The following is a 27,518-nucleotide window of genomic DNA, read 5'->3' as shown; positions in this document are numbered from 1 at the left end:
CATATTTGGTATATCTCATAACTTCAAAAGGGTTGTACTAGATCCAGGGCAGTAAGTACTGATGAATCTGTTTAACCCAATATAGTGAATGCTTACCAGATCTCAGCACTTCATACTTGGGTTTAGCTGGACAAAAGCAATCAGTGAGGAGCACCAGTATCTGTACGAGGAAAGAGGAAAAATAATGTTTGTTCATCGATTAACATTAAAGCATAAATTAGCTAAAAACCTTTGTTTACTAGGCTGGCACATACAAGCACACCTCTCTAAGTGATGAATGAGGTTCTATACCCATACCAAATAAAAGGAAGAGAGGTGGGTCTCCTCCACAGGTAGAACAAATAATGTAGTGTTCAAGAGCTAGTTAATTATATCTAGCAACCAGCAGGTTCTTTTAAAAGCTTTGTCCACTTATAAGCAACAACTGCTCAATAACTCCCGTCCCTGTCCCAAGTTACTCGAAGCCGGATTATGCCGCAGCCTGTTCATATCACCTACAGGGACACCACATAGAACACAACAGTACCTCAATCCACCGTCAGCTCTTCAACAGCTACGGATGTAGCAAGTCCTCTAGTACTACTAGACAGATTGTAGAGCATAAATGTATAAAGTTGTATGTGGTCAAGGTCTAAAAGGTGCACTCTAGTGTTCCACTGATGGGAGATATGTACTCAGACTCATATAGAGAAGTTCTCCCATTTCTTCTGAAATGGGAAAACTTGTAATTGGACTGCAACAAAGAGGACGTTATATATGAGACAAGGGGTTGGAGAAATAGTTAAAAGTACTGTCTATTAATTATTTAAAAGTACTGGCTATTAATTATTTAAAAGTACTGGCTATTAATTATTTAAAGCGAATTTTATCTTAAAGAACACTTTATTTTTCTGAATTATATGTTATAGCTTAATATGTCCTGAATTGGCAATATAGGTCCTTACCTAACTTTCATTGTTGGTTAGATGAACAGGAAAAAATCCTTAAAAAAAAACTACATTATTTGCATTGTATACAGCTTTATTGATTTTAATAATAATATTTATCTATTTTTAAACTCTCTTTTTATTTTTTTAAACCTGGGCCTTCAGCTCCACAGTGCAGGCTTGAGACGTCAAGCTGGGTCACATTCGCGAACATCTGCAAAGACTGGCCTGGTGAAGCTGTAAGATGACCCTTACCGCTCCGATCCAGTATCACCAGCTGAGTATAGGCCATATCACCGCTATCTGGGCTCTACTAATAGATAGCAATGCTCTATACCATAACATGAACAAAGAACTAAATGTCAGTGGACGGAATACTGACAGAAGAAAAAAAAATACAAAATTCTATCCAATATACATGCAATAGTTACATAATGAAACATAAGGACAACACTTACCAAACCAAGAAATAGCCCAATCAGCAAGGTGACTACAATGAAGATGATGTAAGAGCCCCAGGCGGGTATTCCTAGAGGGCCGGTGAAGTAGTTGTGTGTTTGCTGAAATATAAACAGAAAATACATGTTGAAGTGAATAATATTCCTACTTCTGTCCACCACACCACCGTAGGTACTAAGGATGCAGCGTCTAGTTTCCAGTTCTAGTAAATATAGTTCCCTATAATATATCTTTACTAAATTTGTCAAGATTTTTCATTTTCCTCACAAACAAAATAGCAATATTAAAAATGGTCAATTATCTTAAAAACAAGTAGATTCAATATGAACAAGATTCTTTTAGCATTTACCAAGTACATATGTAGTTGTTTCCATATTTTGCCAGAACCTAAGTAGTTAAATGTTAAATAGAAGCACATGGGCGGTATTATTCGGCATGTGCTGCGTTCCATGGTTCTTCAGGTATATGACAGAAATGCCAAAGCACTAGAAATTAGTGGTCCCTATGGTAAAACATACTGCCGAGCAGATGGGTCACCACATAATGCAGGACGGTCACATATAGGTAAATAAAGGAAGTTCCTTTCCCATCCATATCCACCCGGCATTATGGGAAGAGGTCTGTGTGAGTGAAAGCTGGTGCTCTTTCGCAAACGGATCAATGATCCTCATAGTACTGGTGTCATCCACTCATCTCTCTTCACACTTCCATTGAAAAGAAACATAGATTAAGAACCTGGGACAGTTTTAGCCAAGATTTCCTCAAAGGAGCGCTTGCATCCATCTATGAGCAATGTGGCCTACTGTTACTGGGTATAGTTTATGACCTTCCCGACTGCGGTCATGGTCCATCTACGCATGTGATCTGCACAAATCACTGAGGTCTCCACAGTCAATTCACCTATAGGAAATGTCTACATATGTTCCATCAATGTACAAGTGTGGTCTCCTACTTTATAATTTGCTATAATTACTGTCTCTCTATGGGAATTCAAGCTATTTTCTGTACCCCGACAGATTAAATCATTTTGCACAAACGGCAAATGTGAAAATGTGCAGTAACCCATAGGAACAAATGATAAATTAACTTTTGATCGATCTCATGCAAATTAGACAACACCATCAAAACCAGTTCTCCCCAGCACCTAATCCCCAGGTGCTCCACCAGGCTGGTTTCACTTGCCAACCGGCTCTTGGAGCCCAACAGAGTCCTATTATAATAGAATAAACCATTGTTTCTCCTATTAGAATAGGCACTATGTGAGCACTACAGCCAGCAGTGTGTCCACCAGTCTGACCAGTCCTGGCAGGTGTGGGTAATAACCTCCAACATTTTTCATTATTATTGCAAAGTATTACAACTGCCCCCACCTGGCTACTTCTTAATGCCACCCAGCTGGGGAGAACACTGAAGACTGATTTGTTGCTATGGGTTTTCTAAATATTTGCACTTCTGCACATAGTCTTAAATAGCTCATCATGAAGTTTTAGGATTTTCCTCGGTGCTCTGTCCTCATTAGACCTATTTATCACCCTCCAGAATTCTCCCAGCCCAGAGCTTCAAGCAGTTGGAAGAACAGATCCGTTCTATAAGCTAAAATTACATGCCCCCTTCATTACAGAAGCATGGGATTGTGGGATTCTTGGTAGATAAGATGGAAATGTCTTAGAATGATGTAACTATGATGTGCACGGCAGTAAGTTACACCTACAGAAAGAGGTTAAGCAATTAGACAAAAAGATGGAAAATACAATACAAGTCTGCTCAATAACTGTAGAGCTACAAAGAAATTGTACTGTTCAGTACAATTCTATTTTAAGTACAATGGTATATGTTTAACAGATGTTAACATCAATATATAAATACAATTCCACTGACAGCTAAGAAAAAAAAAAACAGAAATATCTTTATCCTCCAGCTAAAAACGGTCTAATGGAAGAAGCGGGGTCAGATCATGCTCACAGTCATTAGTGTAACACATACCGAGAATCAACATATTACACGCTGCAAAGTCATCAATCTGACAAGGTCGCCATTATGTAAAACATATCATCATCATCATGATACATAAAACATAGAAGCCGTGTGGCATTTTATAACCAAACTTCTCAAGTCAACATTAACACAGCGGCAATTTCGACTCTGCTTTAAACTGAGCACAGGGTCAGTGTTACGTGCAGTATGAAAATGGGTACATCAGGCTACTGAAAATGAACAGGTGTGTGATTAATAAAATGTGTGCTAAGAATATGTGCATTTACTAACAGGAGCTCTGTACTGAACGGGAACAGTAGCAATTAGAGTTGTAATTACCATGTATATTTGGAATACTTTCAGAGCGAAAACATTGGACACAGCATCACCGAAACGTGGAAAACACGCTTATTTAAAGTAGCAAAAACAAACGGATAAAGCATACACCTTTTCAACATTTATTTTTAAAATATATTTTTTCTGAATAAGGATAATTATGAATACTGTGCCATTAACCTTAAATCTTATATAGGAATAGCATTAGATTTGGACATCCCTGAGGCACTGCCTGACTAACTTTCAGTGGCTAATGGTGCTTAATGAATTGCAATGAATATTAGTGGCTGCCTTCATTGTCCTGACTACACCAACATAATATTGTTCCTATGAAGCATTAAAGGTTACACCACTTTTTTTTCACACTTGATCGGCAGCCGTCAATTTCAATTATTGTTTTCTTGATTTTAGTTTCTATAGTTACAGAAACCTAACCAGGGAGAGACCTGTCGGTTGCAGGCCCTAGTCTGGCTGTATGATTTTGTTTCTCTCCAATCAGGTTATTGGTTGAATTCACAAAATAGGGAACAGTGGTCTAAATATTTATCTAAAGCAATAATATTGGATTTTTGACCATCTTAACGTTATTTTGCGCATGTGTTATTCTTAATGGTCTTAAAAATAAATAAATAAATTATAAAATCTGTTGATTGCAATTAACAGAGCCACACCCAGGGCCATCTTTTCCATTGGGCACGATGGGCAGCTGCCCAGGGGCCCCATGGGCAAGGGGGCCCCATAGGCACGGCTCTTAATGAGAATAAATAATCCTGCAAAAGAAAAAAACCTGCAAAGAAAAACCTTCAAGGGTCACTGAGCAAGTACATCTATATCTGTATCTGTATACATCTATATATCTATATCTATATCTAGGAGCCCCGGTGCACTGCTTTGCCCGGGGGCCCATAGTGTTGTCAAGATGGCCCTGGCCACACCGGCTGTAAACTGGCCAGTAACATTGTTAAGTTATTAAGCCTTTGTGAATTGGTTTGGATGGATCAGGGAATGGTTAATTTTGTCCCAATTATTTGCCTTTGAATATTGGGAAATATGGGTGACTATGCTATACGTGTTGACTAGGCACTACGCCAATGAGAGTACGTTATGAAATACCTTTAGAAAGCATGGAGTGCCGTCTTTTCCCATCTTCAGTGAAGTAATAATGAACATATGAAATCATATATGGCACACAACTCAGCCTCATACCGGCGATACTGTGTATACACAAACCTGCTCTCTGCACTGTACGTCTAGATCAGTCCCAAACAGCACAAGGATAAATGGAAAGTTCTCAATAAGGGGATTAACACCATTCTGGAGTTCTGCAGCTTGGATTTTAACATGGTTGTTGGCACCTTGGGTTTATAATGCACACTAAGATGTGAATGGAAAATATGGGTGCAAATATCATAGACATTTACAATACTGCAAGCCACCTGTATTTTCATCTTCTATTTTTAAACAGCTAAGTAAATGATTAGATAGGCTTTACCATACCGTGTGAAAAGCATTCTTATAATAGGGCAATGTGAACAATCACATGTATATTCCCATTATTCTGATGTGGTGCTTTCTATTAAAATAAATATCAAATTAAAATATACATATAGGTGATCCCAAAACTCTACTATCTTGTCATCTCTCGCCTTGACTACTATACCAATCTGACACAACCCTCGCCCGCGTCAATCCATCTTAAATACCGCCAAACAAGAATCCACATCTGCCACACCACTTTGCAAATCCCTACATTGGCTTCCAATTCAAATAACTCATTATCTACAAAGCCCTTAACAACTTCCCCCCTGCACACATCTCAAAATGAACTCCCTCTCGACCTTTTATATCTACCTCTGACCTGCATCGCGATTGTGGTAACCACCTCTCTACAAAACTTCTCTGGAATTCCCAACTATGCCCCATCAGACTCTCCCACTTCAATATTTAAGCATTCCGAAAACCAATCTCTTTTTTCTAGTTTACCCTACTCCCACCTTTACTACCCACACAACTGTCCCAGTCACCAATTAAATTGTAAGCTGTCATTAGCAGGGACCTTCCTACCCTTTGTTTTCATGTCTGCATTTATTCTGTCTGCCTTGTATACACAACTGAAGCGCTGTACGCGCACTTGTCGCACCGCAGACGCAGGTTCCTTGTCCGGCACGGCTCTGATTGGTAGCGGTTTTTTTTTTTAGGTGCTTAAGACATCAATCTCTAAAATTCAAAATCTAAAAACTCTACAGTCTCAATCCTATATTGTTATTGAGGGTAAAATGCATGGCATTCTTGTTGAAACGGTGAATACAATTATATTGTTCTTTCCATATAACAATGATGGCATTTGTGAACCATTTACAAAGGATAATATGGTGGGAATAGAAAGGGCTGTATCATATGTGGCTATTCTTTCAGCCACCCATAGACATAATGATGATGATGGAGTGCAGGTTTTACATTTATAACATATTGAGGAAGGGACTGTAAACACTAAGAATTATATAAATTGACTAATGTCTACTAAAAAAACACACGTAGGCCCCATTGAAGCTGGGTAAGTAACATTCCTTATGGACAGTTTGACAAAGGGAGATTGACTTTCTCCATCAGGCATTAACACCAACAGCAAGGAGAAAATACAAGGTAGATCTCAAATAGCATTTAAAAAAAACAAGAGAACTAGAGGAAAGAACAATTTAAGAATATCAAAAAGACAATGCATGCAATATACTGTATTTTTCACTATTGGATTATACACAACAATATTAGAGTAGTAAATTAGAAGCCTGGAATATATTATTATTAATCTTTATTTATAGGGCACCACAGGAGGTCCGCAGCGCCGTATAGAGGGTAAACAACAAGTCAGTACATGGTATAACAGTACAATACAGTGAACAAATAACACCACAACTCACAACACACCTGCACAGCCTGGAAAAAACCCGAAAAAAAGTGATAGGTAATGAGAACAGGAGGCAAGAGGGCCCTGCACACTAGAGCTTACAATCTAAAGGGAAAGGGGCAGACAAATGATTGACACATGGGGTGAGCCAATTGTTACACCTCGTGGCGATTGACATGAGCTTTCAGAACAAGGGATAGAGGTCATCGCCTTTAGCAGCCGCCTTTCCCGTAGAGCTGAACACGCTCAAATGTACTCGGATGCCCCAGGTCTTAAGCTCAGTGTAGTGAAAGCTCATATAAAATACTGTGGCAGGTGGGAAGGCAGTAGGCAGACAGGAGCGGATGATCAGAAACTAGCCGAAGTCAGGGGTCCGTGGCAAGTAGAATAGTCAGACACAGGCAAAAGGGTCAGGGGGCTAGCAGCAAGCAGGGATATCCAAATAACAAGCAGTGGTCCGGGCAATCCGAGTTCAAACGGGTCCAAAACTAAGCCAAGGTCAAAAAAGGTAATCTATCAGGAGTCTGGAACACAGCAGGTCAGCGATCCACAGGGGAAAACGCTATAACCGGCAGGGAGGCTAAGCCCTCCCAGCATTAAATACTCAAGGTGACCAATCAGGGAAGGGGGAAGAGGTAGAACCCAATGAGGCCCCCAGCAGGTAAATAATACTCATTAAATAGCCCACAGGCTATGATTACTACTGCGCGCGTGTCTGGCTGACAGCGTCGCCTTGACGCAGCGCTGAACAGAACAGCGTCTCGGCCGTTGAGAAGATCCAGGAAGTGAAGTCCCGGCTGGTGTCATGACAGCCTGGACGCAGGTAAGAGCGAGGATGCAGCTCCGTAACACTAATGTAAGGAGATCTAAGGACAAGAAGCAAGAGAGGGAGATGGAGGGTGAAGTATACTAAAATGGTGAATTGGTTAAGTGGAGGACTCAGGGGCGAAACGCAGGATTTAGAAGACATTTCGGTGAGTCTGAATTCTACAGCAGCCGCGGCGCTGTCAAGCAGCATCCGCGGCAGTGCTGTATTATACTACAATACAGCACTGCCGCGGACGCTTCTTTGACAGCGCCGCGGCTGCTGTACAGTACCGTTGGTTCGCGGAGGGGAGGGGTTTTTGGAGAACCAGAAACCCCCCCTGCGTGCGCCACTGGGACTGTTAGACTTTTCTAAACAGGTGAGCTTATAATGACCATATATTACTAATCTGTCCATACTCGTGGAGCTCTGCATGGCTACAGACACTAAAGTATTACTTTACTTCCAGGAAGTCACATATGATGAAATGTGTAGGACAGTACATGTGTGTTGAATGACGTCAACCCCACCCTGAACTGTACAACAGCACAGAGCAACAGTAGCTTAGTTTTTGATGCTTGAATCCACCACTTCAGGACGCATAGGACACAGGAAATATAGCTATGCTTTGCAGTTATAATCTAAATGTACATGCAGTTATTCACCTGTAGCTTGTTTTTAATCTTAATAAATACTAAATTATGTTCGGTGTTCCTTGTCTATACTTTATATAGAAATCTATGCCTCAAGCATATGGAGAATGCTACCTACAGTAGCAGTACCACAAGTAGAACCTGGCCGGGGATCTGCAATATCTATGAGTGTTCATAGCCCACGTTTATTGTAATTTGACTTTTCTCCAGTTGAAGGAGCTGCTGTGCTGTTTGTGGAATTCTCAAGCTGGGTTTAATATCTTATTCCCTATTCTTTACACAATCCGTTGATATAAGATAGGACGGATGTTACCTTGTAAAATATCATATGCAATTATAGCCAATTATTGTATAAGTGATTGATGTTTATATTGTACTTATCCTATTTGTAAACACTCTTCAATTACTACAATATATATATATATATATATATAAATAAACATACATATACACACACACACACACACACATATACATATGCATGTGCATGTGCATGCAGGACAAGAAATCCAAAAAGCACAAATGATTCCCCACCAACGGGCACCACCACCAAGTCAGAGGACCACGTATGAAAAATGGACTTGAACTGATATGTTATCTGCTAAGCAGAACACTGTGCTTATAGGGTTTGCGTTCATAGTAATGTCTAAATGTCCAATAAAATGGCTGATCTGTTATTTGGTTATGCCTTATGCTATGTTGCTATTCATCCCGCTCCGAGGACAGTGGCAGGTGGGGAGTTTGACTGGGGTGGTAAACCTGCCAAACCGTATCGCGTAAGGTGAGCTCAGGGAGGACAGAAACCTCCCGTGGAGCAGAAGGTAAAAGCTTGGCGTAAGTGGACACACCAGAGGAATCCTGGGTGTATTATTTCTACATCAAAGTGAAGTTTCTAATTGATTGTTACATAAGTGGGGAGGTATCCTACTCACAGTGTTTCTGTAGCATTACTTATGTCTCCTCTTTCAAGTGAGGATATTGAAATACTTACTTCATACAGACCTATAACATTGTTAAACCAGGATTGTAAACCATTAGCCAAAATAATAGACACAAGAGTCCAAGAATGTGAGAACTTGTGATTTTGTATGTACAGGGGAACACACCAGAAGATGTGTGGATGCGATACAAGAGAGAAGTTGTGCCACCACAATACACTGAGGTGTTTAATACTGTAGGCAGAATGCAGATGGTAAGGCTGAATAAACAAAATGTGGGGGTTTTGTAACGTGCAACGGAATACACAGAGTTTGTAGGCACTGTCTGGACAGCGCAAAGAAAATACTCCTGTACACGGATGTGTTGGCACTGTTTAAACATCGCATACTGTGCTATAAGGTACACAGAGGTGTTAGCGTCCAATAAATCACATGGATATAACAGACTCTACTGGGATAGATAGCAAGTGTAGAGGAGTGTATACACACACACACACACACACACACAATCAATAACTAGTTGGGATTGACACAACCAAAACAAATACATTGGTGCGGATTCTAAAACCTCCACCGGAATTCACCAGAGATCCCCACAAGAGGATATGAACTTCGCTCAGTGAGGACCCAGGTTGCAGCCCAGTGTAGTTGAAAGCAGCACAGTACTTAGCTGGTATGAGGACAAGTGATACTCAGGCATACTGAGGAGTGATTAGTGGCTGGTTGATTGGTGATTCCCCGGATGTGTCATCAGTACTGGAGGTTGGTGGTAACACCTGAGAGAGGTGTTATGTCATCTCTGTCCTGAGGCTGAGCCCAGCTGGGTTCTGTTAAGGATTCTAATTGGGAAGGTCAGCAAGCAGAGGCCTGCAGAGTGATGGAGGCAGGACAGTGGTGTCTGAGACTGCTGGTACTGACGCAAGAAGTACTAATAGAGTTATTAATCCCACACGAATTAGGCTTTATTCATGGGCGATATTCAGTTTGAGGACAGTTATAGCATCTATAAAGTTAAATTGACTAAAACATGACATTAAGTCTGGATGCCGAAAATGTATTTCAATAAAATACCATGGACATGTCTACAGAGTATATTTAAAAAAATGGGCATTTGGATCAACCATCGCAACCTTGCTAAATACTTTTATAATAAACAAACAAAGAACAATGTAATTTGTTCAAGTGATTAAAAATTGTCAACATTTACAATTATTCTACCTGGGTAGAGACAAGCCCATAAAAAATGTTACATTTTTTAAAATATTAACTAATCCCACTGCATATATGACCTATTCTCCCAACAAATAAATATGAAAAACTGATTATTTCTTTTTCAGATATGTCATCTGAAACAGTTAAAAATACAATTTCGCTATCAAATCCTTCAAAAAATAAAAAAAAAAAATAAAAACCACAAGGGGGCATATATTTCTCAGACATAACCTTATATAACCAAGCTGCTGGCTATATGCTGATACATAACAGACTAGATCACGAGACAAGATCTACATACCGCACCTTTGTTGGTACAACAAATATGAACCCAACTTATTTTCTCCACCTTCATGAGGGAGATGTATCACTAGAAGCTTTGGTGAATCCTCTGCTGATGTCTATATGGTCAGTTTGGCATAAGATTAGGAATAAGTGCAATCTCAATGCTTATCATTCCCTGTTCCTCCCTCTGCAGAGAAAGAATTAATTTAAAACAAAAATATGAGAACACGATTTTAAAATCGATGGCCTGGTACGAAACCAGATTGCTTAACATTGTATCGGCAGGTCGTCTGAAAGTAGAAAAGATCTGCAGAATTATTTCTGCAGACTTAGGCCATATGTTGGGTCCCTCCTTCTTCCACCGATACAAAAGACCGAAGGCCTGCTGCCCCCCTCTCTCTTCTCATACGCTCCCCCCAGAAATATCCCTTCTTTATGTTTTTGATCCAAGAGCCAACGGTCCTCCTACCCCTTCCCTTCAAATAACCTTTTGTTGTAGTATATTTCTACTTCAGCAAACATTTGTGTATGGACACATTGAGTGGACAGAGAGAGTCTGGATACCTAGCATACATAAATTAACGTGTTTCAGTTTATCAGTTATTACTTTAATGTATTTCTGAATAATGGCAAAAAATCTCCACCCTCCAGTTCTTATTCAGAATATACATCTGTCTGGACAGAATGAAATCGACCTTCTTTGTCGATACAGTTAGTTCTGCCATTAAATTCTCAGTTTAAGAGAGATCGGCATCACTTCTTAATCCCTCAATTGTAGGTGTATGGATTAGGGCAGCCGGATTATACTTTCATTGTCTGTAACATTGTGTATTTTAAAACTGTAAATGAAATGGAAAGAGCTTTTAAACTGATCTACGTCACTGCTGAGAAAGAAGTTTGAGAACACTCTGCTAATTATTTCCCCGAAAATACAGCCCAGGCATTCTGGTAAGAGAGTCTCTCACTTTGCGGTGGAAAGGAGTATCATGTCTGCGGAGTCTGTCAGCTCAGGGAGACATGTAAAGAATAATGAAGAAAAATACTGGTAAATTCAAGTGTGACAAACATAACGATTTACTCAAAAAAAAAAAGGGAAAAAAAATAAAACACTTTGTGAAAGAGCAATTTTGAAAACACTGAAAAAAGCCAGCAGATTTTCAGCCGCTCAAATGACAATATCATGGCTGTAATAGAGGAAATGCAATGACTTGCAAGGTCACTTTCACAAAGATAAACTATTGATTCCTCGGATACCCTCAGGACAATAGGCTGCATTGGCAATTTTATTCCTTTTTGGGTTATCTTTTGTTTGTGACATTGAGATAGACGGAGCTGAGCAAATGGCACAGCTTCTAGGCTTAGCTCATTCAATTAGAAAATCAATGTGTTTAAATTCACAAAATCTATACGATCAGAAGCAGTGGGGATTGATTGGCGTGTCAGCGGAGATTGCCCTCCCTGTCTTACAGGTGTTGATCTTTTTTTTTTTTTTAGAATGTTTTATTTTCATTTAAGGCTACTGCGATATTAGCGTCTGATGGCATGGTGAAATCCTCTGGCTCTTTGCCTGATCAAGCGGTCAGCTTCATCCAATAGGTTATAAATTCTGCAATATCATATTGTGGGTTTTTTTGAGAAATAATGGTGTAGCTTAATAGAAGATGACTGAGGACTCCTGACACCAAGGGGTCTATTTACTAAGCTGCGGGTTTAAAAAAGTGGAGATGTTGCCATAGCAACCAATCATTTATTTAGTACATTCTACAAAATGACAGCTAGAATCTGATTGGTTGCTATAGGCAACATCTCCAAACCCGCAGTTTAGTAAATCTATCCCCAAGTGCTTATTGACTTAAATTATGCACCACACTGCTGTACAGTGTTCCTCAATATTTCGCTATGTAAAAATGGAGCAATACTTTTTTTTTTTTTACACAGATGATACTGTACATAAACAAATTTGTATAATGCAGTATAAAAAAAAAAAAAAATCAGGTCACTCCTGCCATAAAATTATTATTTTAGAACTTCTTTTCACCGTCTTCAATATTAATTGACAATCTGTGTGTATCTCTGGCCTGCTTAAGAAGCACAGGGTTGTGTAGATGTGTGTAAATAATTACTCAATCTGTTATCCCTCTAGGCCACGCTGTGTCTTGTGAAATGATAAACAGCTCAATAATATTGGAATCACATTAAAATATGACATGACATGGGAAAGCTTAGAGACAGGAGGATTATCAGTCTCCCCGTTTCCAAACAATGTTAAATAGCAGCCAGGGATTTTTAGTAAACGTATTATATTTACCCTCCTCCACCAACGCTCCCAGTGTTTAAACGTGACTCCCATGCATTACAGATAGACTATGGGCTATATTTACTAAACTGCGGGGTTTGGAAAAGTGGAGATGTTGCCTATAGCAACCAATCAGATTGTAGTTATCATTTATTTAGCACATACTACAAAATGACAGCTAGAATCTGATTGGTTGCTATAGGCAACATCTCCACTTTTTCAAACCCACAGTTTAGTAAATATACCACTACACTATGTGTTTTCCTAATAAAAAAAAGTTTTTCTGGATATTGAAATGGAAAATATGTTTTATTTATAAGTGGAGTCTATTTTCACTTAATATCCCTATAATTAGGCATTGTAATAAATGCACATATACTGCTCTGAATAATTCAATGTATTAATATAGTAATAAGAATTATATTGAAGGCATATAATAAATAAGGGGTCAGCCCTGGCAATACCCTGTTACTGTAAGCTGAGAGTTGGGGCTCATGGCACCGGAAGACGCTATCCGCCCGCAGTTCGTAAATATAACTCCATGGATCTCTACTGAAGTGTTATGGACAGACTTGTGAGTTAAAATGAGAGGCTGCTCTACAACCACTTTTTATTTACAGGGGTGTAGTAAGCTATATTGATGTGGGTTGCCCAAAAGTGAAGAACCATTTTAATAACAATTATATTTGATAGTTACAGTCTACAAGCAATTACATAAATGGAGGATTGCTGACTTGGAGAGCAGGCCTGGGAGAAGTGTAAAAGTCCTTTCCAATTCAGCAATAAATGTCCTTTGAAACAGATTACCAGATGGTACATAACACGGCCTTATGGTGGCATAGACTCACTGCATGCCAGTCATATGAATGGCAGCAGCCATACTGCTTCTCTGCCGAGGTAAAATACAGCAGACTGAAATGGGGAAATGCACCTAATGGCCTAATTACGTAAAATGGTACGATCCTTACCTGTGCTAAGCCAACAATAAAAGTAAGTAGGTGTCGCTCAGAAAAAGGCAAGCTTTTGTACAATCCAACAAGAAGGTCTACTCAAAACATGCATTATTTTTCACGTACAGCAATAAATCTCCAATAATGTGTGCAAAAAAGTGCATTCTGGATAAAGAGTTCAGTTTTATATATTTTTTTCATTATTAATGTAATTAAATATTATACATAGCTAGACTTAAGGACAAATACAAGATTGCACGATTTAAAAAATAAATAAATGTTTAATTGCAATTTAAAATGGACAAAACACGCTACAGATTTACGCATATGAATCAGATGCGTCATTGTCTGATGGCATTTACAGGTCTGTACTTCATCCAAACCTCCATGCCTGGAATCAGACAAGGAGGTGGCCTGCGTGTTGATCCATCGTCCCTCTGGGTCACCTCAGCAGTTCCTTGAACACTTCTCAGCCTGGCCCCCTCAGTTCTTGTCCTTTGACATCCCAGCCATCATCTTGGGTGACTTCATCATCCTGATTGATGATCCACATTCACCTCCACCTAATCTCTCGGCCTTTTCCAGTAAGTATTTTACTATTTGTTAAAGCCACTGCCTTGTTCTCGCTAAGGTTTGACTTTGCCCAGTTTCTGGTTTCTTTCGCACACATTTCCTTCGTTCAGACCATCACCTGCAATTTCTGATCAACAACTTTAACTTCTTTCCAATCTAATTCAGCCAAGTCTCCTACCCACAGAAATATCTCAACATCTCTCCACTTCTCTTTCTATATTGTAAGTTCTCCTGTTCTGACCAAGCAGTCCCACACTTAATCACACACTACCAACAGCCCTTCACCAAGTCGACCCAGTTACTCTTTCTTCTCACCGTCAAAATCAACCTCAGCCAAGGTACACAAAGCAGACAACCTGCTCTCAAAAACTCTCCTGCATAGTAGAACATCATTGCTGAAAGACTTCTGATGAGTTCCTCAAAATATAATGCTATTCATCACTCCTACCACTGCCAAAAAATATACTTCCAAGCTCTCAGAGTCCTCTTTATTACACTTAAATTTTGCCTCATCCCTACCATACCAATCTCTCCAACCGCCATCCCTGCCCAAGATACTGCTTCCTACTTCAAGAACAAGATCCAATATGAAATGGTTTTCTCTTGCCCAAACAACAAGCTCAATTCCTTTCCTGCACCCTCTGGCTTCATCTCTTTATTTGAATAATTGAAGTTCAAGTACCTTCCCTCTTCTTCTCCCAATCTATAACTGGTCCACCTCATTCCTACTCAATCACACAACAGTCTGCACTACCTATGATGCTTATCCAAACCTTACCTAGCATCTGTAAACTCTACTTCTCCACTGGTAGCTTTCCATTATTAAAAAAACATGCAGTGATTATTCCTATACTGAAGAAAAATAAATTATGACCCAAATTCTGTCTGAGACTAGTTTCCCATCCCTCAAATTCATGCTCCTCCAAGCTTCTTGTGAGGATTGCCAAATCCTCCTCCCAGGAATCTGTACCATCTTGGTTCTAATCCTACCAATAATCCCGGCTTCTGCAATCTTTATTTATTTTGATCCACCCCCTCGCCACTTTCTCTAACATTTGGAGTACCAAGGTTCAGTACCAAGACTTCTGCTCTTCTCTACCTATACTACCTCTGTTTGGAAAATGAATACATTTATTTAGGTTTTAGTATCAAGCTCCATGCAGACGACACTCAAATGTATCCATGATCTCTGAACATGCCACTGTTTGAGATGGCCAGAGTTACTGAATGTCTTCCCGTCATTTCCCCTTGGATGTCCTTTTGGCTCGTCAACATCAATCTTTGAAAAAATGGAGCAAATTATCTTTCTACCAGCAACTTATCTTACATCGCTATTTGTTTTAAAAACACAAAAATAAATCCTACCCCTTACGCGCTAGGCCTAGGTGTCATGCTTTACTTAGAACTGTTCTTTGTTCCCTCAGAGTAATCTGGCTCCAAATCCTGAACATGTATCTAAGAAACATCTCCAGAATACATACATATCTCTTACAAGACTCCACAAAAACTTTAATTTGTGCACTCATAATATCCCACATTGTCCATTTCAATTCCCTTGTAACTGGCCTGTCCCTAAGCAGACCCCTATAACCTCCTTGGCCTCTCTGAAAAGTTTCAATTGGTTAGAGGTCTTCTAACATAGTTGCTTTTTTTAATGTCTTATCTTGTGTTGCTTTTTACTGATGATATTGTCTATCTTTCCGCCTGCTTACTTGTGTTTTGTTCTGTTTATATTATTTTGATTGCACAGAGATGTGGATTCTGTGTTGTATTATAAATAAACTATGATGAGGCATTTTAAACACTGTGGGGCAGAGCTGGATGCAAAACAGGAGTAAATTTGTATTTATTTTTATATTCATATTAGTATGAACACGTCTTTACTGTAGTCGGCCTGTGTTTGCAAGCCCCTTCCCACCACTGCCCCATCTCTTCATGGCCTGCAGATCTGCATAGGCACATGTGTGCACCCACTCTCTGGCCATGCAGAGATTTAAAGCAAGATACACTATCAGTGTACATATCCCTTATCCCCAGTATCTTTACTAGTCAAAAGTCTTTCTGCTACTGCTCCACTCTGACAGTCCCTACATTGCTTGGCCATAACCAAAACTGCACCAACATACATCTCTTCCCTTGTCTCAAATATCTCACAACTTGACACCACAATTATGCTAAAGACCTGTGCCTCTCATCCACACTCACTACCTGCTCCCATTCAACGTCATCGGACCTGAGCTGCACTCTATGAATTCCCTCCCGCATACAGCAAGACTTAACCCCCAAACCTTTAAGTATTCCCTGAAAACAAAACTCTTCAGGTGAGCTTATGAAATGCCTATTTACCAAACCTCTACAGTTCACATAAAACTTACATTTATTCTTTCTCTATGCTCAAACAACTTACTGACCCCCGAACACTGATGTGTCACTGGATCCTATTGTTATAAAGGCACTTTCCTATAGACCAGTGTTTCCTAAACTCAGTCCTCACGTACCCCTAACAGTGCAGGTTTTCCCTATCTCCTTACTGGACCACAGGTGTATTCATTACTAACTGACACATTATAATTATACCACCTGTGGATTTATTACAATGTGTCAGTTAGTAATTAATACACCTGTGCTCCAGCAAGGAGAAATGGAAAACATGTACTGTAAGGGGTACCTGAGGAGTGAGTTTGGGAATCACAGCTATAGACTATAACCCTGTGAGCAGGGTGTGTGTGTGTGTATAATGATAGATAGATAGATATATTTTCATGCTCCTTGCCTGAATTCAGAAGTTACACATCATAACCTGTACTGTGCGAGTCCCTGATGAAATTACATATCGTAAGTCCCAGTGCTGGAACTTTGAACTTCAGCAGCCTGAAAGGGAAGGGGGGTGATGGCAAGAGACACACAGAGAAACAGGGTTTTCTGCCTGATTACACCAGGGACCAGTGTAAAGGGAGTGGGTCTCCAGGAACGGATTACTGCAGTTCATCTAAGGGGCCAGGGGATACTTTTTAAAAATATTGATATGTTGGTGGAATTTGAGTTTAATCCACGACTCACAGAGTAATACAATACAATACACCTATATTTTACAAAATACACTTCATACTTCATCTGTGTTAGTTTTATGTGTCATAAATCTAACGGAGAGAACGACAGGATATGTACTACAGATGTCAGGGGGAGATAATGTGGCGGCCAGATCACAAGGCTAGAGATGCAATGTTATCATTAACAGCTGCTCAACAAAAACTAAATGCCAAGGCTAGTACAGTACGTTTCTGGTGAAATTGTGAAGGTTTAAATACAGTACAGTCACATTACCGTGTAGGGACAGTAGGTGGCGCCAATTTTCAAAGCAGAAAACTGCATTATGGAAACATTACACACGAGAGGAGGGAAAAAGCTGAAACATTCTCAAATATTACAGTAATAGGAGCACAAGTGGCCAGGTTGGTAAGACAAGAGCCAAGTGTAAGGAGACAGCACTTTACGTTGGCAGCAGACAACAGTAATAAGCCAGGATGAGCTTGGCGTAGGTATGCATCTAAGCATCTTGTTAGATAATATGTCAGTAATACGCATCAGGTTTTGATATAATACATGCAATCTGATATATTATAAAGTTTCAAAGTTTGTCAAGATTAGACACAATGCTGCACCGCTTTTATTCCTGTAAAATCAACAAGTTAGATTTTTAAGCTGATCCTCTCTCCACATGTGCTTGGGTGTAGTACCTATTAACGGTACTGACTACAACAGAGAAGACAACGACATGAGCAGTCCGACTGAATAGTACACCGTCCTGGCAAAAAAATGACTTACCGGAATGCAGATTACTTCATATCACGACACACTCTGTTGCCGGCTGGAGAAAATGACGTAATCACCAACCGCGACTTGGTTTAAAGCGGCAATGGACGGACCCGCCTGTCATTTATGTCAGGTAAGTACTATTTTAGGGGTTAGGGGAGTTCGGGATATAAGGGTTAACCTAATCCTAATCCTAACCCCTAAAATAGTACTCACCTGACATAAATGACAGGCGGGTCCGTCCATTGCCGCTTTAAACCAGGTCGGTGTACTACTCAGTCGGACTCATCATGCCGCTGTCTTCTCTGTCAGGGTAGTCAGTACCGTGAAGCTGACCACCACCGCCTGTGCTTTACCTCCAATGATTTTACAGCACATTCCATGCAGACCACCTGCTTCAAGTAAGAGACGGCCTCTTATTGGATGCATATAGACGTACAGGCGGTTCTGGGTTCATTCACACCTGTCCGCTGTTAATGTGCTTTGTCAGCCACTAACAACTGAAAAGTGCATTCAAATTAGGTTGAATCTCATGGGCTTGTTCTCACCATTGCATTCTAAAATATTAATACTACACTTGAACATTTTAGAATGTGGATAAACCTATTTCTCATTAATTTCGCAGTAACATATGCTACCAGTGTAATATAGGTAACGCATGGAAACTGTTAAAAATGCATTGCTAAAGCGTGCATTTGTTTTCTTTCAGTTTTACCCATTTACAGCACATATGGGTGAATGAGCCTGCGCTATAGGGAATTGTAGACCGTCTCCTTCATTCAAGGGCTTTGTCAAACATGGCAAAACAGAAGCAACTTCATAATGTCATAATGTTATCTGCATAACAAAGTAACTTGAGATTTGGAGAGATCTACTAAAATGTAAAACATGTTAGCACGGATCTCACAGTAAAACTAATCATTCTGATGCCTAAGGGTGACAACTTAAATTGCCCCATCACATCCACAAGGGATTCTCCTGTGTGTAACGCGTTTTACACTCACAGCACTGGGGTCATGAGTTTGATTCCCGACCATGGCCTTATCTGTGTGGAGTTTGTATGCTCTCCCCGTGTTTGTGTGGGTTTCCTCCGGGTGCTCTGGTTTCCTCCCACACTCCAAAAACATACTGGTAGGTTAATTGGCTGCTATCAAATTGACCCTAGTGTGTGTGTGTGTGTGTGTGTATGTGTGTGTGTGTGTGTGTGTGTGTGTGTGTGTATGTATGTATGTATGTAGGTTAGGGAATTTAGACTGTAAGCTCCAATGGGACAGGGACTGATGTGAATGAGTTCTCTGTACAGCGCTGCGGAATTAGTGGCGCTATATAAATAAATAGATGATGATGATGATGATGATGAACGCGTTTTGGATGGATCGCACACAGATCAGACAGGAGAGAAAAGTCACTGTACAGAGATCACATATTCCTAGACAATATGCTCTGAGAAACAGAAAATAGCTGAATGTACTATTTTGCTTCACATCTCTATATTTTTGCTTGCAGAGACAAAGTCTATGACATAGGGATGAATGTCCCCTAGATATTGCTAAGTTCTATAAAGTGTTTTTCTCCAAATGCAAGGCACATTTTCAGTTCACTTTGAATCAATGCAGAAAATATGATATTTTCTTACAAACAGGAGGTATTTCTTACCCGAATCCATCCTGATAGGTGAAACAGACCCGCCATTCCCGACATCCTAAAACATGAATAGATAAGGTCCAGCATTAGAGAGTAACACAATACACAATCTATAGTTATGATTTACAATTACAACAGCCTGGCAGAGAGAGAGAGGTTTGTAAGGCAGAGTCAGTGGCTGGGAGACATACAGAATAAACAGAATAAAACAAATGTATTTGTTTAGATTGAATCTACATGCTCTTCCCATTATGATTATTTGACAGGACTGAATCTTAAGGATAAAGAAACGGATTTAATTAAGATGTTCAGCAACAAGTCAATTTGAAATGATTACTAAATCCATTATGCAGTAACTAAATATCGCAAAGTAATTTGTGTGGTTTACATACGAAAAGACCTAGGAGGTTTCAAACGTATAAACTTATTTCTTAGCAGATTTATCAACAGGGTTATAGAGACTCATTCATTGTACAATAATACATTGAAATATTATAAACTTAAAATAAATAAGACACCAAAGAGTTAAAGGCTAAATCTCCCCTAAAACAGAAAATGTAATTTTGGGTAGAATTAGGTGACATAAAATAAAATAAAAAGACTAGTTATTTATTAGAGTTCAGTGGATTTGGTGGCTACCCCAGTGCATCTGGCATTTCGAGAAAGAGATTCTTACTTCTGTTGAGTGGAGATTGTTTGAGTTGTCAAAGCCCCTCCCACATGAACGTCCATTCAAGCAAATGAGAAATTCACTGGAACGGGACATTAACAAAGATAAAGAAGTACCATTCATCATCATCATCATCTCCAGCTATTTATATAGCGCCATTACTTCCACAGCGCTGTACAGAGAACTTACTCACATCAGTCCCTGCACCACTGGAGCTTACAGTCTAAATTCCCTAACACACACACCCAGACCGAGAGAGACTAAGGTCAATTTGACAGCAGCCAATTTACCTACCAGTATGTTTTTTGAGTGTGGGAGGAATCCGGAGCACCCGGAGGAAACCCACGCAATCACAGGGAGAACCTACAAACTCCACACAGATAAGGCCATGGTCGGGAACTTCTGCCCAGTGTTGTAAGGCAGAAGTGCTAACCACTAAGCCACCATGCTGCCCATTCGGGCAGGAGATGCTCTCTATGCTAAAATCATAGGGGGAACCTGCTGGATCCACAGAGCGCCAATAAGTAAAACTATGTATTTTGTATCACCTGAATACACCTAAAACTAAACTGCCACAGAGAAATGTACAATCCCTTAGTGCAGAAAGAAAAATCAAGAATTAAGATTAGTAAAATACTTTGCTATAGTCATTGACAAATATCTACATTTACTTGATCAAACATTGAAGAGTGGAAGTTAAAAATAACATAAGGAATTAAGGAACTGTTACACATCCAGTATTGGGTACACACATGTTCAAATGCTGATGGCTGAGTTGCGCCCAACGCTCGCTGCTAACTGGTGCCCGACTCTGGGATGAGTGTGTCTCATTCATTTGGCTGGAAATGTATGATTACATATTCAATGTGCACAAGCCTTAAGTCCCGTTACTACATTAGAGTCATTTAGTTCTTCTCCCCTCCATTCTGCTCTTTGGCAGGTGAAGGCTCTGTAATAAGAGACAGTGTACATTGTACATAGTCATCTTACCAAAGAATGACAGAAGGGGCCTAGGAAAAGTAGAATATGCCCTATTTTTCCTAGTCCCTGCATTGTCACCCGCATTCTACTGTTCCGTCTGCACTTTACTGGCGTTTGTGCATATAGATTAATGATATCTATGCTCTGTTCTGTTTTCACATATCAAACATTGTGACTTAGGGAAGACAGATCAATGACGTCCGTGTGCACGTAGCCTAAAACAGATCACTTATTAATAGTGTTTAGCAAATATATCCCACAATAGCTGTATGCGTCCTGCATATATTTGGATCAGAATACAGTTGGCATGGACCTCTCTTACAAGCATTTCCTGCAGAAGCAGTATTTCATTTTAAAAAACTGATTGCTATTTTCAGACACGGATAAAACATGAAGGCCTGAAGGCTAAAAGAAAGTGAAGATATATTGATGAAATATAACTCACAGCAAAATCTGAAATGTGTATCTCTGCATGTAAGTGAACCACAACTCCCATAATCCTCTGTCGGCCACCAAATTATGGTAGCACACAGCTAGAAGAATGCATATTGGAATTAGGTACAGTCCTTTTACTACTGATGGTCCGGAATACTCCAATCACTATAATAACAATCATCTGTGGATGCTGAAATAGAACACCAACTATCTCCAGTTTAACTATAGCCCTCAGTGTATAACGGGTGGGATTGATATGAAGCAGATGATAAGGGCATGTAATAAGTGTGACCACTGAAATCAAGCTAAATAAAGTTTCAGAGTTGGGTATATCACATACAGCACAAAACAATACAGATCTCGGTGTCTAATAATTCTACCTCTTAGATGTGTATGCTACTCAACATTGTCTTTCTGCCTTAGTGATGTACGATAATGTTCATGTGTTAATACGAATGCTTTGCGACATATCATCATCACCATTTATTTTATATAGCGCCACTAATTCCGCAGCGCTGTACAGAGAACTCACTCACATCAGTCCCTGCCCCATTGAAGTTTACAGTCTAAATTTCCTAACATACACACTCAGACAGACAGACACACAGACTAGGGTCAATTTGATAGCAGCCAATTAACCTACTAGTATGTTTTTGGAGTGTGGGAGGAAACCGGAGCACTCGGAGGAAACCCACGCAAACACAGGGAGAACATACAAACTCCACACAGATAAGACCATGGTCGGGAATTGAACTCATGACCCCAGTGCTGTAAGGCAGAAGTGCTAACCACTAGGCTACTGTGCTGCCCACGTACACAGTTCTGGCAGTACGGATATAAAAAGGCTGGGAAACTGGGCTTTTGCCTTAACATATATAAAATTCTCATTTGAAGCTTTACCATCTAGAAACGAAGCACTCAGAACTATTTTAGAGCAATTTGGGATTACACAAGATAAAGGGTTTTATTATAATGTGTTTTTCCTATAAGGGGTTTAACAGGTACAAGTGAATTACGTTAATGCTGCTGTCAGGTGGCTTCTAGAGTTATTGTTACAGGGAATAAATCACGTAGAAGGAACAGTTGTTTATAAAACCCATATTATTACTGTAAATACTCATCATTGTTCCCCGATGGTGACGTAAATAAATGTAATCATTGCTTACAAGATAGAAGAAGGCGATTTCCATCCAGACAACGGCTCTATAACTTTCCATTTCTTCTCCAAAACAAACGTGTGAAGGTCTTCTACCATTCTTGACCCATGATAACGCCGAAACACCCCATCCTGGGCACTAGGAAACACAGAAGGTTGAAAACTGAACCAAAAAATGTAAAAAATTAAACGGACACTAAATGTATTATACCGTTAAATATCCATAAATGAAAAATACTGATCCAAACGGTTCATTATTGCTTTAAAATGTATAATATAACACATATTATGGTTATGCTTTTATACTGAAATATTATTTGTTATAACCAATTATATAAAAATGTGTAGAATAGACACGCAAGTCTTTCTGTTAGTTTACTCCAAATCATTATATTTATTCTTTCCTTGGAAAAGTCAACAAATTCGCTTCATAATCTTATACTGGTGTCTTTGAAACATCAAAGTGGAACTGTCTAGAAATCAGCATGTTAACATTAGAAATACACTTTTACAATGATATTTTCTATTGTCCCCTTTAAAGCCTAGTGCCAGGGGACACCAGAGAAAGAATTAAAAGTGAGTATTTCTGAACAAACAGCTAGGGGTATATTTACTAAACTGCGGGTTTGGAAAAGTGGAGATGTTGCCTATAGCAACCAATCAGACTCTAGCTGTCATTTTGTAGAATGTACTAAATAAATGAAAGCTAGAATCTGATTGGTTCCTATAGGCAACATCTCCACTTTTCCGAACCCGCAGTTTAGTAAATCTAGCCTCTAGCCTCTTATAGGTACTGCATCAGAAAAATTGTAATCCACAATGACAGGTGGAATAGGAAGGTCTCAAAAAAAAAAAAAAAGCAAAGTTGTGTAAAATAAACGTAGCTGAAATTTCTAATACAGTGATTGCAAAATGACTGCAAAATGAGGTAGTGACTACACATCTCTAGTTTGGCACTTAGGATAGCACTATGCAACCACTCGACTGCAGAATTACACATCTGTCTGACTAGTATTTAAATTTATTAAAACAGGTAATGGCAGAGCAAAACTTTAGGTGTTCCTTGACTGTGCCAATAGCCACAGATGTACTCATTCATGGATACTTGGATGCAGGACGTTTATTCTGTTACTTCTAAGAGGTAGTTAATACTGTCAAATAAGTAGTGTCACTGTCATACTAACAATGTCTCAGACAATAGCTATAGAAGCACCATGAGGGTTTCCCTTCACTCCATTGTGTTACTATGGGAGTGATTGATCCTTTATTATACTGGACAAGCGCAGTGTTGGATCACTGCGGTGGACGCCACTCATTAGTGAGAGGGTCTGACAAATGGGAAACAGGTAATCAGTAGTTATACATGACATTATCCCTCAGCCCCGCAGTTAGATCATCTTACACCACCATACACTGTGAAGATTCAGTAGCCAAATGCTGCACTAATTATCCAAATCATTATCACACCTTTGTCACTGAAGTGAATAGTTGTGGCATTTTATTTAAGTCACTGCAGAAGAGAGAATGAAGTTTGATCATGTTGGTAAATATGCAGATAAATAAGGATCTCTCAAAGTAATACATATTGACCATATGTTTTAAAGACGATATAATAGTATCGGTGCGCTCCCAAATTTGAAAGTAAATATAAAAGTAAGGTTAATAAGTACATAAATGACACAGATCACTGAAGAGGTCAGACATACAATATTCACTACTAAAGACGTACTGAGAAATGTACTGTATCTTTGTGCACAGGCAGATTGTAATATACAGAATTATAAACTTACTGGAATATCGTTGGAAGTGTTGTCACAAAGAACCGGCCACTCAGTCCTAACAAAGATAAGCAAAATTGCGCATGTTATTTCAATGGAGGAGCAGATAGAAAGATAGAATACATCATTCAGTTGTCACCTGATAAACACTGATCTGCATTAGGTTATATCAACCACTTACTTTATGCACCCCAGTCTGTACATGGTGAGTGCAGAGGACCTATGTCTGTTTTTGTTTATACAATGTAAGTCCCATGACTCTTGCACCCCATTCTTTACATTAATTAATTCCAACTTGTGTCAGGTGAGTCCCAGGTCTCCCATGGCTGCTAGTGCTAGGGAAAGACTTGCCTTTAAAAGCTGTGTGCAGGTAAGCCTTAAGCCCAGATAAAATAGCATAGCATTTGATCATGTTAGGACTGACCAGAATGGGAAGACTTTGGCGTGAGTTGGTCAGCTTAACATATATTGCAATATGTGGAACTAACATTCCCTGTTTTTAATATAGAACAGCACTTGATATAGCATTAATTATGTGTTTGGAGAGTGCAGAGTATCCCGGTTTTCATATATATATATATATATATATATATATATATATATATATATATATATATATATATATATATATATATATATATATATATATATATATATAGTGCCAGCAGACTCCACACTCTTTACAATTGGGAATAAACACAGAAATAAAACACGACTGGGAATTATACAAAGTGGTAAGAGCGCTTTACAGAGAATATTTGTCAGTCACATCAGTCCCTACTCTATTGTAGTTTACAGTCTAAATTTCCTATCACAGAGATACACACAGACTAGGGTTAGTTTTGTCGGCAGCAAATTAAGCTACCAGTAGGTTTTTGGATTGTGGAAGAAAACTGGAGCAATCGGTCTGTTTTAAACTTTGTGCATACTTCAGAGCATGCTCCCATATTGCATGTTGTTGTGGACTAAGGGACGTACATATTTTTTCCCCACTGCAAAAGGACTTTGAAATGTCCTCTAAGATTACCCAACTAGGGCCTTAACCTATACTTTCAATAGAGTCATTTTTTAACTTCTCTAGCCCACTCTATGTTTGGGAATTGGGACATGGAATGCACACCTCTGTAATTAGGGACAAGGAGTCACGCTGGGGGCATACCTATCACTTATGAAGCACTAGGCCACACTCAACCCTCTCCTCACCCATTATATATATATATATATTATAAATGTCTAGTGGCGTGTGTTAGTCTGTCTGTAAAAAATAAAACCAAGCTGCAGCGCCACCTGCTGGGCGGAGTTATACACTGACCTACTAAATTCTTAGTGTGTGTGGAAAAAAAATTCAGAAAGGGCTGAAATTTGGTATACTAAGATGTTTTTAATTTGTTAATTGTTAAAAGTGTTGATAAAGATTTAAAAAAGATATATATATTTCTTGAAGGAGAAGTGACAATTGGGAGTGGTTGGTGGTTGCCGGGGGTGACAGTGGGGAGTGGTTGGTGGTTGAGGCCTGGGCTATGGCCCAAATGCATGACAAGAACCTTTTTAACACCTTAAGTAGCTTGATTTGACTAGAATGCATGAGTATCATGCACGGGTTAGCACACATTATATATATATATATATATATATATATATATATATATATATATATATATATATATTATATCCACATTCCGATCGGCTCAGCACTTTGAGCTGGACATACCTGTCAATAGACCCAGCGGTCATAGAATTAGTACTGTCTCGCTTAAATCAAGACCACTGGGGAGTATGTTAAACGGCATAGCGTTAATTTAAGCGCACTACTACCACCAATGTATTAACACATTAAACTGTTCAACTTTCATCCTCATAATTCAATTAGTAAATAAATGAGGACAGAACAAGCGGAGCTTTAGGAAATAAAAGGAACGTCTGAATTTAAAGAAAGAATGGCCCTTACCTGATAGTGATTCAGAATTAGGAGTGATGTATTTATGCCTTTTATCATGCGCTTTTTCTACTGAGGCCCATTATGTATTTTCATTTAGTTGCTTATAAAGGAAATGCATACAGTTGTATGACCTACCCATTAGAATGCCATGTATTAAAGGAAATACATCTTCAACAATGAAAATCAGCTAATGCAATGTTTGGGCCAAATTGATTGGGCAATGTGATGTTCCTTTAACATTATATAATCTTCTGTGTATTTAATGTACACGCAACTTACTTCATTTCTTCTTCCTATTTCAGGAATTTCTGCTGTGTTCCTCTTTCAGTCTTTGCCTAACTTCAACAGCACCTCAATCCCTAAATCCTAACAACAATCTCACAGAGCACTACTGTATATAGCAGTGGTCAGCATCCGCCGGAACGTGTGCCGGACCGTTACTAGTTTAATTACTAGTTTTAATTGGGGTGATCTGTTACTACGGTCTGACAAGAGACTATCCAGGCACACCTAACAAAGACACCTTTACTGTACTGATAAAGAGTTATCTGGGCTCACAATGGCCAACATTCGGTTTGTAACCCCATTTGTTTCACCATCTGCTCATACCCAATAAATGCAGATTATTAACTCTACTGGACAAAATATATAAAGTTTAAATCAGTATTTGCAACCTTTTTTGTTATATACTTTGGCAATATGCAAGTTAATTGCAGGGATCAGTGTACTGCAAGTTATGGAGGCGATAAGGAATTCCTCTGGAACTTCTAAGCAATGTAAATGCAGAGTA

General features: G+C 39.2%; 1 protein-coding gene across 1 annotated transcript in view; it reads right to left on the bottom strand.

The window, feature by feature from the left end:
* The window catches only part of TMX4 (thioredoxin related transmembrane protein 4), a 50,942-nt gene that overhangs the window by 7,792 nt on the left and 15,632 nt on the right, over positions 1-27,518 (bottom strand). The window contains exons 3-7 of the mRNA XM_075203999.1: positions 24,802-24,847; positions 23,022-23,150; positions 19,782-19,827; positions 1,385-1,486; positions 97-160 (exon numbers count right to left, since the gene is read on the bottom strand). Coding sequence (XP_075060100.1) covers positions 97-160; positions 1,385-1,486; positions 19,782-19,827; positions 23,022-23,150; positions 24,802-24,847 — 387 coding nt within the window. The remainder of the gene's footprint in view (positions 1-96; positions 161-1,384; positions 1,487-19,781; positions 19,828-23,021; positions 23,151-24,801; positions 24,848-27,518) is intronic.

The sequence above is a fragment of the Mixophyes fleayi genome, chromosome 3 (assembly GCF_038048845.1).
Source record: "Mixophyes fleayi isolate aMixFle1 chromosome 3, aMixFle1.hap1, whole genome shotgun sequence".
Taxonomy (NCBI): domain Eukaryota; kingdom Metazoa; phylum Chordata; class Amphibia; order Anura; family Limnodynastidae; genus Mixophyes; species Mixophyes fleayi.
The sequence above is the reverse complement of the archived record's forward strand: the minus strand, read 5'-3'. Positions and strand labels throughout refer to the sequence as shown.